General features: G+C 54.9%; 2 protein-coding genes across 6 annotated transcripts in view; one reads left to right on the forward strand and one right to left on the reverse strand.

Moving 5' to 3' along the window:
• The window catches only part of SHANK1 (SH3 and multiple ankyrin repeat domains 1), a 46,340-nt gene extending 44,602 nt beyond the window's left edge, over positions 1-1,738 (reverse strand). For all 5 annotated transcript variants that reach the window (XR_009216728.1, XM_058529940.1, XM_058529941.1 and 2 more), the window contains exon 1: positions 1,505-1,738. The gene's annotated coding sequence lies outside the window, so the exon portion shown is untranslated. The remainder of the gene's footprint in view (positions 1-1,504) is intronic.
• A 3,741-nt stretch (positions 1,739-5,479) lies between these two features.
• On the forward strand, positions 5,480-7,711 carry CLEC11A (C-type lectin domain containing 11A). The gene is made up of 4 exons (XM_058531004.1): positions 5,480-5,723; positions 5,971-6,160; positions 6,440-6,631; positions 6,986-7,711. The coding sequence occupies exons 1-4, from the start codon at positions 5,577-5,579 to the stop codon at positions 7,429-7,431; spliced, it is 975 nt and encodes a 324-aa protein (XP_058386987.1). The 5' UTR covers positions 5,480-5,576; the 3' UTR covers positions 7,432-7,711.
• The last annotated feature ends 9,082 nt before the right edge of the window (positions 7,712-16,793 follow it).

The following is a 16,793-nucleotide window of genomic DNA, read 5'->3' on the forward strand; positions in this document are numbered from 1 at the left end:
GTGGCCTTACAAGAGTGGGTCCCAAAAGGGGTCGGCCTCCCTCATCTTCTCCCCCATTCCCACCCCAGCACCAGAAACCAGAATGTCTGGTCTGGTCCCTCCCCCCCCACACCAGGCCCGGCTCCTGCACCGTTGCCATGGAGATGGGAAGCAGTGGAGGGTACTGCTGACTTTGGGGGAGTGGGGATGGGCTGGGGGGTGGGGGGAGGGAAAACAAAATGTGTGTGTGGGGAGGAGAGTTCCAAGAGCTGTGGGCGAGCCGGCATCTAAGCACGGGCCGGCCAGCCCCTCCCCCACGAGTGACCCGGGCTTCGAAGCCCCCTCCCCCTCCAGTACCCAGCAGCGCCGCCCCACCTTGCCCGGGCGGAGACCCCGGCCTCTACCCACGCGACTCGACATCCCACCTCCGGAGCCGGGACCCCGGGGTCACTCCCCCTCGGCTGACCCTGGCTGACCCCCAGTCTCAACCGGGCACTAATGGGGTGGCCAGTGGGGATAAAAGCGAAGCTGGCCCGGGTCCCCCCGCGCGTGCGGCTGCCCCCAACCCCCAGGACCGGCTCTGACCCCTCCCCCTCAGGCCCCGAGGGAGGGAGCGGGCACACTCCGCCGGGGCGGCATGAATCAAACGCTCCACGGCTAAGAATAGCTGGCACGCAGCTGGTACCGAGACGGGCTGAGGAGTCGGCGGGGGGGGGGGGGAGAAGGGGAGAGAGGGGGTGCCCTGGGAGGCAGCGGGGGGACGGGGGGCGGCTGGCGTGGCCGCGAGCGGGGCCCGGGAGAATGAATGGAGGCGGAGAGAGGCGGGGAGGGGCGGGGAGAGGGAGCCCCGCTGGGGCCGGGGAACTGGTGGGGGAGAGCCCCGGGCCGGGGAGAGGGGGCGGGGGCACCCGGGAGCGCACTCGGGGGCGGGAACCGAGGGGGCGCGCCGGCCGGCGGGGAAGGGAGAGCAGACCGGGTGCGGAGGGGGGGAGCTTGTGAAGGGGGCGGGAAGCGGCTGGAGGCGCCTGGAAGGAGAAGCAGGAGCTAGAGGGGGTCGAAGGGGGCGAAGGAGGCCAAAGCCCAGAGCCCCCTGGAGGGGGGTGGGCACCAGGGTGACCTGGGGGAGGGGCCTCGAGAGGCGGGGCCGCAGGAGGGGTCGAGGGGCCCAGGTGGGCCAGGGCGGGCGAGGCGGGGGAGTGGCCGGGCAGGGCCAGGAGGCGGGGACAGCGACCGAGCCCTTGGCCCAGGAGCGCGGGGAGGCGGGTTGGGGCTGGGGTCTCTGCTGGCGGGCGATGGGGGGCGCATCCTCGCATCCGGTCCGCGATCTGGGACGGGGCACCGGGGACCGGGGCGTAACCCAATTTGGCGTCGCCCAGGGCAACGCTCCCCACCTCACCCCCAACCCCCACCGCACGCCCGGCCCGGGAGCCCGGCGCGCGGCCAAGGACGTCCGGGGCGCCCCCGCCCCCTCCCGCCGCCCCGGCCCCGCGGCGACCCCAAAGCCCCCGGTTCTCGGCCCCCTTACCTGCCTGGCGGGGCTGCTGAGTCCCGGTCGGCGGCGCCCGCGGCCCCTCCCCCCTCCCCCCCACCCCCCACCCCCCCGGAGACGGGGGACCCTCAGGCCATGCCCCACCGCCCCGGAGGGCGAGCGGGCCCGGGGAGGCGGCGGGCGGGGGCCGGGGGGAGGGCGGGGGGGCCGAGGACCTCACCCCCCCCGCGGGCCGGGCCTGGCCATCCGCAGAGCGCCCCCCCGTCCGCCGCGGCCGCCGCGCCCCTCCTGGCTAGCCCGCCCCCGGCTCGGTCCGGCCGGCTCCCGGCGCCGCGTCTCCGCCCGCTCTTCCTCCTCCTCTTCCTCAGGCCGCGGCCGCCGCCCGCTCCGCGCCTCCTCTGCCTCCCTTCTCGCTCCCTCGCTCTCGCCGTCTCTCCCTCACCCTGTCTCTCTCCCTCCCTCCCTCTCTCCCTCCCTCCCCTCCCTCCGCCCTCTCCCCTCCCTCCGGGAGCCGGCGGAGGAGACAGAGCCCCTCCCCGCGCCCCCAAACCTCGCCCATCCCCCCCGACTCCGGCTCCGCCCCCTCCCCCTGCCCTCCCCCCACTCCTCTCCGCCGCCAGCTCGCCGAACCCTGACTCCACCCCTGCTTGCCCCCAAACCCCGACGATGGGGCCCCGCCCCCCTGAGGGTACCCCCCCACTGCACACCCCAGGACCGCCCCTTCCCAGAGGGCTCCGCAGCCCCTCTGCACACAGCGGGGCGCAATAAATATTCGTTGCGAGACTCCACACCCCCAAATTGGATTGTGAGAGCTATAGATTCCTGTCCTGTCCCCCAGACACACACACACACACCTTCCCCCAAGGCACAGGTGCATAATCTAGCTGGTCCTGCACGTGCAGACATGCCCACACAGACACAGTCTGCAGGGCGTGACCGCCCAGACCCAACCTACCTGAGTGTACATTACCACAGACACATTCAGCTACAACAGGGACATAGCACGCCCGTGTGCCGGAGCATCCACGCAGCGCGGCACACGCGTTTACCCACCACACACACGGGCGTGAACCAGAGTGTGCATGCTCGGATCTTCAGCTCACACGCAAGCCTGAAACAGAGACACGCAACTATAGGGAGATGTATGCATGCGTCCCCCTCTCACGCACCCCCCTCGCCATCCATCGCACAGGTGTGCACGCGCCTATTTAGATGCACGGCACGGCGCCATAGCTCCCCTCCATGATAATCACAGCTGACATTTCTTGAACACTTCCTGTGTGCCAGGCTATGTTCTGGATTAACTCATCCACGTCTCACGCCAACCCTATGAGCTAGGGACTTTCACCATCCCCTTTTTCCAGAGAGGGAAACCGAGGCACAGAGAGGCTAAGTAACTTGCCCAAGGTCACCCAGCTCTAAAGACGTGGTGCCAAGGATCAGGGACAAGTCGGCTGGCTCAAAGTCTTCACACTACTCTTGTTCACTCCTGGGCACACCATAGTTGCATATTCTCGTTCATCACATGCAGACATGCCCAACCTTCTCCTCACAGCTCAGCTCACTGGTGCCCGGGACACACCCACAGAGACAGGGCAAATCCCGTAGGGCAGCAGGGAGAGCGTCCCTATGGCCCAGGCCCCTACCCTTCTTCCAGCTACACCAGTGCCTGTGGGGCCGCCAGCCGGAGCACGGGCACCCGCAGAGGGCAGTTCTAGGCAGCCTCTGGGTGCATCTCCAGCTGTGGGCTCTCTGGGCTTCCACAGTGTGAGCTGGAGCAGGTGCTGGCCCAGCCTCGGAAGGCCCCCCTCTGGATGCACACCCACCAGCCCAGGTGGTGAACAGCTGGGCCCGGGGGGAGCACAGCTGCCCGTGTTGGTGCCAGCAGCGAGAGAGGCTGTGCACCTCTCTACAGTCTACAAGGCCTTTCCCGGCCTGTGCATTATCTCTCGGGGCCTCTACCCACTAGAGAGCGGTCTCTAGGCCCCTAAAGGGCAGCTGAGGGGCCAGGGCTCTGAGGTGGCAGGCAGCCCACCCAAGGTCACACTGCCCTCTGCTTTCTTGGAAAACGGAAGGCTGGATGCGTTGATTTCCAAGGCCCCCCTTGGGCTCCCAGAGGCTGAGGGCAGATGCTCTGCTCTTCCTTAGAGCCAGAAGCTGGCGCCACGCTGGTGACATCCAGCAGGCTGCACTGTCCCCTCTCTGAGCCCTGATTTCCCCCCTTGAAGAGTGGGCCCTGCAATCGCGGCCTGGTGAGCTTCATGCTTGTTGGCACAACTGGCCGGACCGAGGCTGGGGAAGCCCTGCATGACTCACTGGTCTGGCATAGAGCAGGCATGGCCTGGCCTCCCGCTTCCCTTGCCTCTGCAGCCTCTCTCCCACTGCCCTCACCACCTCTACCCTTGCCCCTACGCCCCTGCCTCAGGGAACTCAGGGTACCACCTAAACACAGCCGTCAAGCCTTCAGTCTTTGGGCGAAGCCGTTACCCCTCCAGGAATGGCTACTTCTTCCCTCACACAACAGATTGACTGAGCACCTACTGTGTGCTGGGTCGGCCCCATTCTAGCTCTGGGGATACCACCGTGAACAAGAATCCTTGCCTCCCTTGGCAGGAGACAGACGACAAACAAGTATAGAAATGAACAAGACAATGCCAGTCTTGATTATACCAAAAAGATACAATGCAGTGTTTTAATAAAGAAACTTGGAAGGACACTTTCTTCAGATAAGACCGTCATGGAAGGCCTCTCTGAGCTGAGACCTCAAGGATGAGAAGGAGCTGGGGGAAGAGTCTTCTAGAAGGAGGGAAAGGCTAGTGCAAAATGAGGTGGGAAGGAGCTTAGCATCCAGGAAAGAGTGAAGAGACCAGTGTGGCTGGAGCTGGGGGGTGAGGGGATGGGGCGACGAGCTTGCAGAGGTGCAGAGGGCCCACCCTGCCCACCCCCCGCTGCCAGGCCAGGCCTGGCTGAGGACAGAGCTTGGCTTCTCTCCTGCATATGATGGGAAACAGGGTAGTGGGAGTGACAAGACCTGATTTATGGTTTGGAAGCGTGGCTCTGGCTGCGGCAAGCCACGGGATTGGAGGGGCTCCGGGGAAAGAGGGGGAGAGCCAGGAGGAGGTGACTACAGGGGTCCAGGCACCTCGATGGATGCTCAGAGCTCTCTACGAACCCAGCTTGGTGTCTGTCTACTCCTCCTTCTGGAGAAAGCTTCCCTGACCCCCCACCCACCCATCCTCCCCCCTCCCCTCTGGCCCAGCCGCTCACCCTGTGAGACTGTCTGTCTGCTTGTCTGTGAGCAGCTGCAATCCCCAGCTTTGCCCCACCCAGAGCCTGGCCTGCAGGAGGCTTCCAGGAAAGTAGGCAAATGAATCTTGGAGCCCCACCTCCCAGGGCTGCACACACAGCCACACACATGCGCTTCATACGTGTCCCCATAGACAGACACGCATGTCCAGGCAAGGGCTTGGAGGGAGGGATGGGACCTCTGGGGGCAGGAGACGCCCTTAGAGCCTGAGACTGGTGGGAGGGACTCCTCCAGCAGGGTGTGTGGGCGATGGTGGCCACAGGATAATAACAATCTGAGAGAGACACTGTGGTCACCTCCCTCCCGAGGAGTGGCAAGTGGGAGGAGAGTGGAATAGGGCCAAGCCCCAACAACTCCCTGAGGGGGTTCCTGGGCAAAGGCTGTGTCCCCAGGATCCCTTGGAGAGCTGGCTCCATTCTCTTCCCCACCATTGGAGCTTTTGGCCACCGCAGAAGGAAAGAGCAGGGCGGAAGTGAGTTCTGGAACGTGGGAAGAGGGGGGTGTGTGGGGAGACCCAAGGCGGGATCCAGGCTTTGGAACGTTGGAGGTTTCCGGCCACAGAGGCAGGGCCTCCGGGGAGCCAAGAGAGGCGGAGAGAGACACACAGGGGAGCAGAGACCAACGAAGAGAGACCAGAGTTGGGAGGAGAGGGACACTCTCCCTCTGCGAGAAGCTGCGAGAGGCAGGGACCAGGGGGCTAGTGATCCGCACTCGGGGTGGGGGGCACACGCCAGTCCCTAGAGACACCCCCCTCCCCAGAGACATCCTGTCTGCAGCCTTGGGTGCTGTGAGCCCAGCCTGATGCAAGCAGCCTGGCTCCTGGGGGCCCTGGTGGTCCCCCAGCTCCTGGGCTTCAGCCATGGTGCTCGGGGAGCTGACAGGGAGTGGGAGGGGGGCTGGGGAGGCGCCCAGGAGGAGGAGCGGGAGAGGGAGGCCCTGATGCTGAAGGTGAGTTGGGGCCTGCTGGGACGCTGAGGGGAAACTGTGGGCTTGGGAGGGGGTATTCCAGGGTCAGGAAAATGGGCGAGGGGAGCGGTGATGGGATACACTCAGAGGATGAGGGTGATGGGTTCAAAGAAGGGATTCAGGGCCAGAGAGCCAGCTTACAGCTGGAGAGGGGTTGGCTGAGCGTCTGGGGAGTCAGAATGGGGCTGACAGGCTGGCTCTGACCATCCCTTCTCTGCCTCTGCCTCAGCATATACAGGAGGCCCTGAGACTGCCTGCTGGGAGGGGGGACGAAAATCCTGAGAGAACCCCTGAAGGCGAAGGGGTCTGGGGGGCTGATGAGGATGGTCTGGAGGAGGCAGAGGAGGAGGAAGCAACGCCAACCCCCTCCTACAGCCCCAGCCCCTCTCCCACCCCTGAGGACGCGGTCACTTACATCCGTGAGTAATCGTGAGCTCCGCCCTGCCCCCAGGCCTCCGCGGTCATTTTCACAATTGCCCACTGCCCAGCCCGGAGGCTCCGTACCCCCAAGAGCCCCGAGTCCCGGCCTTGCCTCCTAAAAGCCCCGGGGCCACCGGCTCCTACCTTCCAGGAGTCCCGAGTGCCCCCCACCCCAACTCCGCCCCCAGAAGCCCTAGGTCCCCGTCTCTCCCAGGTCCTCGGGTCTCCCGGCTCCGCCCCCAGGGTCCCGGTCCAACGCGCGCCCTGTCCGTCCGCAGTGGGCCGCCTGGCCGGCCTGGACGCGGGCCTGCACCAGCTGCACGTCCGTCTGCATGTGCTGGACACCCGCGTGGTCGAGCTGACCCGGGGGCTGCGGCAGCTGCGGGAGGCGGCGGGCGACACCCGCGACGCGGTGCAAGCCCTGCAGGAGGCGCAGAGCCGCGCCGAGCGCGAGCACGGCCGCTTGGAGGGTGAGTCCGCACCGCGCCGGGCGGGCGGGGAGAGCGGGACGACGCGGGTGTGGGGACGGTGGGAGGAGGCGCCCGGAGAGGTGAGGATCCTGGGTGTCAGGGGCGAGGGGGTTCCTGGAGATTCGGGGCGTGTTGGCTGACAGGGAAGGTGGATACCGTGAGCAGGAGGGCAGTGGGGGAGGCACGATCCCCTCCCCGCGGTGGAGCGGACCCCACTCTGGCGGCGCCACGCCCCCTACAGTCCGGTCCCGACAGTCTGGCCCCGCCCCCGGCGGCCCTGACGCCCCGCCTCTTGGCTCCCTGTGGTTCTGACCACGCCCCCGAGGCTCTGACCACGCCCCTCCCCGCCCACAGGCTGCCTGAAGGGAGTGCGCCTGGGCCACAAGTGCTTCCTGCTCTCGCGCGACTTCGAGGCGCAGGCGGCGGCGCAGGCGCGGTGCGCGGCGCGGGGCGGGAGCCTGGCGCAGCCGGCCGACCGCCAGCAGATGGAGACGCTCACCCGGTACCTGCGCGCGACGCTGGCTCCCTACAACTGGCCCGTGTGGCTGGGCGTGCACGACCGGCGCTCCGAAGGCCTGTACCTCTTCGAGAACGGCCAGCGCGTGTCCTTCTTCGCCTGGCACCGCACGCCCCGCCCCGAGCCCGGCGCCGGGCCCAGCGCCGCGCCGCATCCGCTCAGCCCCAACCAGCCCAACGGGGGCGCGCTCGAAAACTGCGTGGCGCAGGCCTCGGACGACGGCTCCTGGTGGGACCACGACTGCGAGCGGCGCCTCTACTACGTCTGCGAGTTCCCCTTCTAGCGGGGCCGGTTTCCGCCTCTCCATCCCGCCACCTGCCCTTTGCCTGCGCCGTGCGCCCTGCGAGAACGCCCTTCCCTTCCCTCCCTCCCTGCGCGTGCATGGAAGTGTGTCCCCCTGGCTGGGCGATCCCGGGGGTGAGGGGGGCTCCTGCGGGGCCGGGACTCCTTCCTTGCCTGTGTCTTTTCTGGAAGCGGCGGGCACCAGACTAGGTCCGGCGCCAATAAAGCCTTGTGGGTTCTGACTTGCGCAGGCAATGGGGGCACTTTGGGCCTTTCTCTCTCCGCGGGAAGAGCAGACCGTGGCTTTTGGATGCTTGTCCTGCCCCGCTTTTACAGTTATGATTTGAACTCCAGAATCAAGAGTGATGGAGAACACGTGCATATGTACACACGGTCTTCCGCTCCTGCGCACGGGTGCCCGGAGTACATGCGTGCACACGCTGCTGACGCCTCCACCCCCATCGTGCCCGCCTCACAGCCTTTGGGACCCAGGAGCTGTCAGTCATTGTCCCAGGCCTTGGTCCTGCTCAGAGAGATCTGGGAAACCAAAGGAGCTAAAGACCTTGACAAGTTCTGAAGGAAAGACCCCATTTAATTTTGTTTAGTGTGTTTCAAACTTGTTTCACCAAATGGTACCATAACATCAGGCCCTGCCCCACTCCCTTCCCCTTCCCCCACCCCTGGGGCATGTGTGGAGACACAAACTTGAGGACCTACCCAGCCTGGAAGCGTAGACCCCCTGCCAATGTTCCCTCCTCTACTGCCTGCCTGTGAGGCCATGAGACAGTCCCTTACCCGCTCTGAGCCTCAGTTTCCTCATCTGAACATGGGCACAATCAGCCCTACCTTGCATGGCCCTTGGGATGTTCAGGTGAGCCCAGAGAAGTGAGCGTTTAGGAAACGGTGGAACATGAGCCACACGATACCTTTCCTTCCCCACCATTTTTCGTGCCTTTATTCCCTGGGGCAGTGAGGACGCCCAGGAGATGGCCAGCCCAGGCCTCAGCATTGTGGACAGCACTCTTTGCGGGAGGTCCTCTTTTGGAATCACCCCGGTGTCCCCCAATACTGGCCACATGGTCCTGACCCTGACACCCTCATGAAGCCCAGGAACCGGAGTGTCACCCCATCTGTCCTTACATCCCTGCCCCTCCCCCTCCCCCAGCCACTGCACATCTGCCTAAAGTGTCACCGATGGATCCACCAGTGGGAGGAAGGAGCCACCCTGTCATGTCCAGGAGGGGAGAGCACGATGCGCCCGTTCCCTTCAGGAGTCGCTTCTCAGCCCCATAGCCTCCCTCGGAGGTACAGAATGGGAGGCTGGGGGGTGGGGGGCTGCCTTAGTTTAGGGGGGCTTCAAAGACGGGACTGAAGATCTTAAAATTCTTACCCCTCTGAGCTTGTTCCCAGGGTGGGGGCGGGGCAGCAGGACGGCAGAGGGCAGATTTGGCAGACATTGATGGGTATCTGTTAATGCCGGAGGGGTCCACCGCCACAGACCTCACATTCTGGAAAGTAAGTGGGCGGGGCAGTTCAATGGTTACACCCGCCTCGATTCTGGAGCTAGAGGGCCTGAGTTCTAGCTCTACCTCGGCCGCTTACCTGCTGGGCAAACTTGAGCCAGACTTCTCTTCTCACCCGGCCCTGATCAGCCGGAGGGAGGGACCCTTGCAGGGCAGGGCTGGGGCTGGCTAGCTCCGCGTCCCCAGCATCCCCTGGCACATGGGAGCCCTTTGGATGAATGAAGGTGCTTGCGTGGGGCCATGCTGGGGACCCTGAGATGAGTCGGATCTCTAACTGCTTCTCTTCCTCCCTGGCCTCCCCCAGGCCTGGGTTGGTTGCCTCCCTGGGCTCCCACAGGGTTGGGGGCTTTCCTCATCAGCCCAGGGACAAAGCGTTGTGGGCGCACAGAGAGGTCGACTTGGGGAGTGGATGGCATTTGCAATGACTGTTTATGCATCGTATCAGTTAGCCTGTGCACTGCATTCGGGGCTGACTCGTGACTCAGTTCTGTCTTTGGGAACCGTGTCCCTTCCTCCAAGAAGCCCTCCCAGGTCTCCCCATTGGGTGTTTGCCAATGCCTCCCCTCCCCGGCTCTCTGCGGAGCACCTGCGGCTTGAGAGTTCAGAGCCGCGGACCAGAGAAGGCCTGAGCAACTGGTTGGTATCGAGGCATTAAGGGATCCCAGGGAAGTGGTGGAGGAAGGGCGCGAGACCTGAGATAACCCAGCCGGAGGAGGAACCAGAGGCCGCACGGCTTGCCGGAACTACAAATCCCAGGAGGCCGAGCGGCAGGCCCACTGCTGCATTCCCAGAACCACGTTTCCCAGCAGCCATCGGGTGCCTTACGTAGGTTCCCTTGCAAGCCCCGCCCCCTCCTTCCATGTGGGGCTCGCCTACACTTCCCAGCAAGCCTTAGGACGCGCCCCCTGAGGTATGATCAGAGCTCGGCAGTCTCCAATCAGAGTTCAGACCCCTCCTCCCCCGAGGCACTTTGGGAAATGTAGTCTGGTCACGCGTGTACGGATAGGAAACCCTGAAGCCGCAGAGCCGAACCTTCGCTTAGGCTGTGACAGGCTCTCAGATCTTTCCGAGAAGTTTTTCAAAATATGGGTGAATTCCACGGTGGATCATAACCATTTTTTAAAAAGTGAAATAAATTCATAGAAAATATCAGAATGCGTAGAAAATGGTAAGACATAGTTCTGAATATTTGAGTGTCTTGAGTAGGTACTGAATTACAATATAAAATACAACATAAAAATTCTTCATTTGCCTACAGAAAGTTTGCTAAACACTGGTCCAAATCAACTTAGCTTCTTCTTTAAAAAAAAAACAGCAGAACTTTTTATTTGGAAATAATTTCAAACTTATAGATAACCTGCACAAATACAAATATTGTATTTGTGTATACACTTTACTCAGATGTATCCTATTGTTAATAGTTTACCCCCCTGCTTTAGCTTTATCGTGATGTATCTGTCCATCCTTTCATCACCCACCTGTCCATCCTAATCCAATCACCAGGGACAAACTGAAGTCAGGTTTACTGACCCATTGCAATGAAGACGACCATATTCCAGAGGAGGAACTGTGATCGAGTTATAGGATTTAGGGGAAGAGAGGAATTTGGGTGAAATTTAAGTGAAACTGTGTTTCGGTGGCTTCAGAGCAAAGCATGGATGCATCAATGAGTCAACAGCAGGTCTGGACCGCAAAGTGGACTCAGCTCCTGTTTCCTTGGAAACTACAAAGTTAAGATGAGTGTGGCAACTTCTGCCCAGAAACCCTATCTAAGGCTCTGCATCAGGGCTGGAAATTGGGGCTACTTGTCTTTGTCAAAGTGACTTAGATCTTGTGGGCAAGAGTAGGATGTTTCATTTTTGTGGATATACTTTCAAACAGCAAAGTATCCAAAAGCATAGGATTTTAGAGAACAAAGTTTCTCAGTGAGATAGCAGTTGTTGTTCACAACAGAGGGTGGTTAGAACACTTGACAGCTGCAGCGTATCCCTGGGAGAAATGTTTCTGTTAACTTTGCAGCTGGCTTTATCTGTGTCCATAGATAGATGGCGAGGCAGATTTTTATAGTCACAGCTAGTTTTTGTTTCTCAATATATCCATATATTTTCTGAAGCATTTACGGGCGAGTTACACACATTTACCCCTACATGCTTCGGTGTGTATTTCTTAAGAATAGAGACACTCTCTTACGTAACCACAGTAATCAACCTCCGTAAATGTAACATTTACATAATACTTTAATTTATTGGTGATATTCCAATTTTGTCAGTTGACCCAAATAACGTCCTTCTTAGCACTTTCCTCCTCCAGTTCGGGATTCATTCAGGGGTCAGGTACTGCATATAGACGTCATGTCCCCTTGAATCTGGAATATTTCCATATTTATGATACTGACATTTTGGAAGAACACCCCCTATCCCTTTATTAAAATAGAAATTCCTCACTTGAGTTTGCCTGATGTCTCGTCATGATGATTTGATTCCCCACCAGAACACATGAGGTGAGGTGTGTCCTTCCTTTTTAGGGTCAGTTGAGAGAAGTGTGCAAAGCATGGAATGGCTTATTTTGTTTTCTTTTTTCTGTTGTCGGTGGTTCACCTTAAACATGACTTCTGCAGGTTTTTCCCGTGCCAGCCCCATGTTCTTCATTCATTCTTTTGCACAACTTGTCCTCTGCTCCAGCCCCAAGTCCTCACCTCCTCTAAAACGCCAGCCTCTTTTCCAGCAGCAAGTACCTTCTTTTCAAAGTACAGGTGGTTTGCGTGAGCCAGGCCAGATGGCAGTGTGAGCATGGGTTTTGGAAATTCCTCTGGGGAGGTAGTTCCCCTCTCAATCTCTCTTTCCACCTGTTCCAAACACAGCTGGACGCGAGGTTCTGACCCTGAGCAGTGACAGCTCCTGGCAGCCTTTCGGGCAGGAAGCCACAGCTGGGGTGGAGTTGGGTGACAGAGGTGGCGGGAAGTGGAATACCACTTTTGCCTTAAAAACAATCTTTTTGGCAATTTTGTAATATCCGATACATGTAAAATAATTTATGTGTCAATACTGAGGCATAAAAGACCCCCGATTAACCCACCACTCTGTTTAATAATAGGACGTTATTGTTAAGTTATTCTTTCTTCCCCCATCGCTTATCCCCTCACCTGTAACCACTATCCTGAATTGTGTTAATCCCTCGCTTGATTTCTATTATTACTTTAGCACGTTTGTGTGTGCCCTTAGACAACATGTTATTTAGTTTTGCTTGTTTTTCAGCTTTACAGCAATGATATCTGTATTCGTTTGCTAGGGCTGCTGTAACCAAGTACCACAGACTGGGGGGCGTAAACAGCAGAAATTTATTTCTCGCAGTTCCGGAGGCTGGAAGTCTAACACGAAGGGGTTGGCAGGGCTGGTCCCTTCTGAGGCCTCCCTCCTTGGCGTGCAGACGGCCGCCTTCTCTCTGTGTCCTCGCATGGTCTGACTTCTGTGCTTGGGCATTCCTGGTGTCTGTCTGTGTCTCAATGTCCCCTTCTTGTAAGGACGCCAATCAGCTTGGATTAGGGCCCACCGTAAGGGCCTCATTTTAACTTAATCACCTCTTTAAAGGCCCTGTTTCCAAATATGGTCACCTTCTAAGGTACTGGGGGTTAGGGCTTCAACATGTAAATAGGAGTGGCACAATTCAGCCCATAACCATTTCTTGCTGTATGTATCTGCAGCTGGCGGTTTATTATTATTATTATTATTATTAAAGTCTTTATCTTTTTAGAGCAATTTTAGGTTCACAACAAAGTTAAGAGGAAGGTCCAGAGATTTCCCATAGCCTGCTGCCCCCACACATGCACAGCCTCCCCCATTGTCAACGTGCCCCACAGAGTGATACATTTGCTAGGGTTGATGAACCTACGTTGACACATCATTATCACCTAAAGTTTACACTAGGGTTCACTCTTGGTGTTGCGGAAATTAATAAAAGAAACCTCAACTAAGTTGGAGTTGGGAAGGCCTGTGGGGGAGCTCTCACACGTGATCATATACTGTCAATTAGACCAAATAGGAAGAGACAGATGCTGGCATCTTGGACAGGAAGCAAAAATACTTTACTACTGGAGGAAGATTTCTCTCCCCACCTGCAACAGCCCAGCCAATGAGAAACGCCACAGCTCAGCCAATGAGAAATGCCACAGCTCAACCAATGAGAAACGCCGCAGCTCAGCCAATGAGAAACGCCACAGCTCAGCCAATCAGAAACGCCACAGCTCAGCCAATGAGAAATGCCACAGCTCAGCCAATGAGAAGCTGTTTCCACCCTGAACTGTCACTTTCCCCCAATGGACTTTCCTTTAGAACAGCCCCTCCCCACTCCCCCTTTTTCTCTATAAAAGCAGCTCCCCTCCTTTGTTCTCTGGATTCGCCTTTGATTTGCCATAGCACGCACATCCTGAATTGCAATTCTTTTGGCTATTCCCCAATAAACTCGTTTTGAGGGTAAAATAACAAGCAAATTTGCTTTTTAAGTTGACAGTGTTGTACACTGTATGGATTTGGACAAATGCATAATGACATGTATCCATAATTATAGCATCATACAGAGTATTTTTATTGCCCTAAAAATCCCCTGTGCTCCCCCTGTTCATCCCTCCCTCCCCAGCCCCTGGCAACCACTAATTTTTTTAATGTCTGCATAGTTTTGCTTTCTCCATAATGTCATAAAGTTGGAATCACACAATAGATAGCCTTTGCAGGTTGGCTTCTTTCACTTAGTAATACACATTTAAAGTTCCTCCATGTCTTTTCTTTCTTTCTTTTTTTTTTTTTTTGAGGAAGTTAGCCCTGAGCTAACATCTGTTGCCAGTCCTCCTCTTTTTGCTGAGGAAGACTGGCCCTGGGCTAACATCCGTGCCCATCTTCCTCTACTTTATATGGGATGCCGCCACAGCATGGCTTGATAAGCAGTGCATCGGTCCGTGCCCAGGATCCAAAGCCACGAACCCCAGGCCACCAAAGTGAAGCGCACGCACTTAACCATTATGCCACTGGTCTGGCCTCTCTCCAAGTCTTTTCATGGCTTGATAGTTCATTTCTTTTTAGCACTGAATAAAATTCCATTGTCTGGATGTACCACAGTTTATCCATTCACCTGCCGAAGGACATCTTGGTTGCTTTCAAGTTTTGGCAATTATGAATAAAGTTGTTATAAACATCCATGTGCAGGTTGCAACTTGCTTTTTAAAGGCAAACTTACATTACATAGATTTGTTTATGTTGGTGCCCACAGCTATAGTTCATGCATTTTCACTGTGGTATGGTATTCTCTGGGAGAGATACCACAATGCATTCACTCTGTTCTGGCTGAAATTTGTGCATTTTACAAGTGGGCACTTGTGTTCCATTTTCTGCTATTGTGAACAATGCTACCATGAAGGTGTTTGTACTTTCCCCATTGCCACACATGTGCAAAAGTTTTTCTAGGATCTGTACCCAGGCGTTCAACTGCTTAGCCAGGGAGAATGGGATAAAATGTTTCCTTACGTGGTTCTACCCATTACGGTACCACCGGTCTATGCTTGTCTTCCAATTCCCTACATCCTCATCAACACTCAATACCATCAGATATAAAATTTTTGCCGGTCTGGTAGGTGGAACATGTTATCTCACTGTGGTCTTAAGTTGCATATCTTCAGTTACTAATGAGGCTGGGCATCTTTTCATCTGCTTATTTGGTGTTTTCATGCCCCTCTCCGTAAAATACCTGTTGTAAGCTTTTACATATATTTTATATATAAAATTTTAAATACATTAAAAAAATTTATTTGGGGTGTCTCTCTCTTACTAATTGGTAGTCTTTATATATTCTGCATACTAATCCTTTGTCAGTTATGCATTGCAAATCTGTGGCTTGTTCTTTTATTTTCTTGATATTGTCTGTTGATCAGAAGTTGTTAATTTTAATGTCAAATTTCTGAATGATTATGCTTGGTACTTTGGGGGACTCATTTAAGAAATTATTCCCTGCCCCAAGGTGATAAGGACATTCTCCTTCATTATCTTCTAAAAGTTTTGCATTCCCTTCAATCCATCTGAGGTTGATTTTTGTGAAGTGTAATGTAGAAATCCAATTTCATTTTTCCTTATAAGGATGATCAATTATTTCAACAGCATTTGTTGAATATTTATTATTTTCCAAGTTCTCTGTGGCCCCTGTTCTGTCATATTTTAGGATTTGTGGGTCTTTTTCAGAGCTCTCTATTCTGCACATTAGTTAATTTGTCTAAGCCTGCACCAAGACCATACTGTCTCAGTAATCATTGCTTTATACAAAATTTCACAAACATATATAGTTTTGTATAAACTCTCCCAGAGATTAGAAAAGAAGTAACACTCCCCAACTCATTTTATGAGGTTGCTACAATGTTAATACAAAAATTAGTCAAGAACAGAATAAGCAAGCAAAATCACATTCTATTTCTCTCATGAATCAAAAACTCTTAAGCAAAATATTACCATCTGCCTTCAACAATACATAAAAATATAATTCCTGATGAGGTTACACCAGATATGTAAGGTTGTTTAGCCTTAGAAGAATCTGTTAGTTAATTCACCACATTAACGGATCAATGGAGGAAAACCAGATGACAATCTTCACAGATGGAGAAAAAGCAGTTGATAAAAACTTTATCCAAAAAATATATATTTTTTTTGTGAGGAAGACCAGCGCTGAACTAACATCCGATGCCAATCCTCCTCTTTTTTTTTTTTGCTGAGGAAGACTGGCCCTGGGCTAACATCCGTGTCCATCTTCCTCTACTTTATATGGGACGCCGCCACAGCATGGCTTGACAAGCCGTGCATCGGTGCACACCCGGGATCCAAACCGGTGAACCCTGGGCCACCGCAGCAGAGCGCGCACACTTAACCACTTGTGCCGCTGGGCCGGCCCCCCAAAACAATTTTTTTCTAGAATGAGCTAAGCATCTAACTCAAATGGTTGGAAAATAGCAATAAAGCAAATCCACAGAAAGAAGAGCAAAATAAATGATAAAAAATATGGGCAGAAATCAAAGAAATGAATGGGAGGAGAAAGAAGATGAAGAAAACCAAAAGCTATCTTAATTTTTGAAAAAGTTCCTAAGATGGACGGACTTTTGACAAAACTGAATAAGAAAAAAGAGGTAGACTGCAAAAAAAATACAAGGTGTAAAAGTGAATACATATAGCCAGGGCAGAATTATAACAAGTAATGAAATAATACTGTGACTAACTAGGGGCTAACATTTAAAAACCTAGACGAAGTGGTCAAAATACTAAAAAAATATAAAACGCTAAAAATTAGACAAAAATAGAGAACGTGAATAAATCAATAAGTGCTAAAGTATTTGATGTCATAGTCAAAGATCTCCCCTCTCTTTCTCTCTCAAAAACAAACAAACAAACACACAAAAAACAACAATAAAACAACCCACAGGCACAGATCTTTTTTTAGGTGAGTAATGCCAAACATTCAAGAATGCTTAATTCTTATCTTATGCACATTATTCCAGAAAATAGAAATCATGTACAATCTGCGTAGCTCAGTTTTGGAAGCTAATGCAGTGTTGATTCCAACACCAGAAAAGGAACATATACAAGAAAATAAAACTTTACGTCCATTTCACTTGTGAATGCGGGTGTAAAAATCCTAACTCAAATAACAGCGTATGAAATCCAATATTGTATCATAATTCATCACGATTAAGTAGGATTTATTCTACTAATGCAAGGATGGTTCAAAATTTAAAAAAAAAAGAATCTTTCAATATAATTCACCGTATTAATAGACCAAGGAAGAAAATGTAACGATTTCAATCAATGTGGAAAAA

This window comes from Diceros bicornis, chromosome 34 (genome assembly GCF_020826845.1).
Source record: "Diceros bicornis minor isolate mBicDic1 chromosome 34, mDicBic1.mat.cur, whole genome shotgun sequence".
Classification (NCBI taxonomy): Eukaryota; Metazoa; Chordata; class Mammalia; order Perissodactyla; family Rhinocerotidae; genus Diceros; species Diceros bicornis.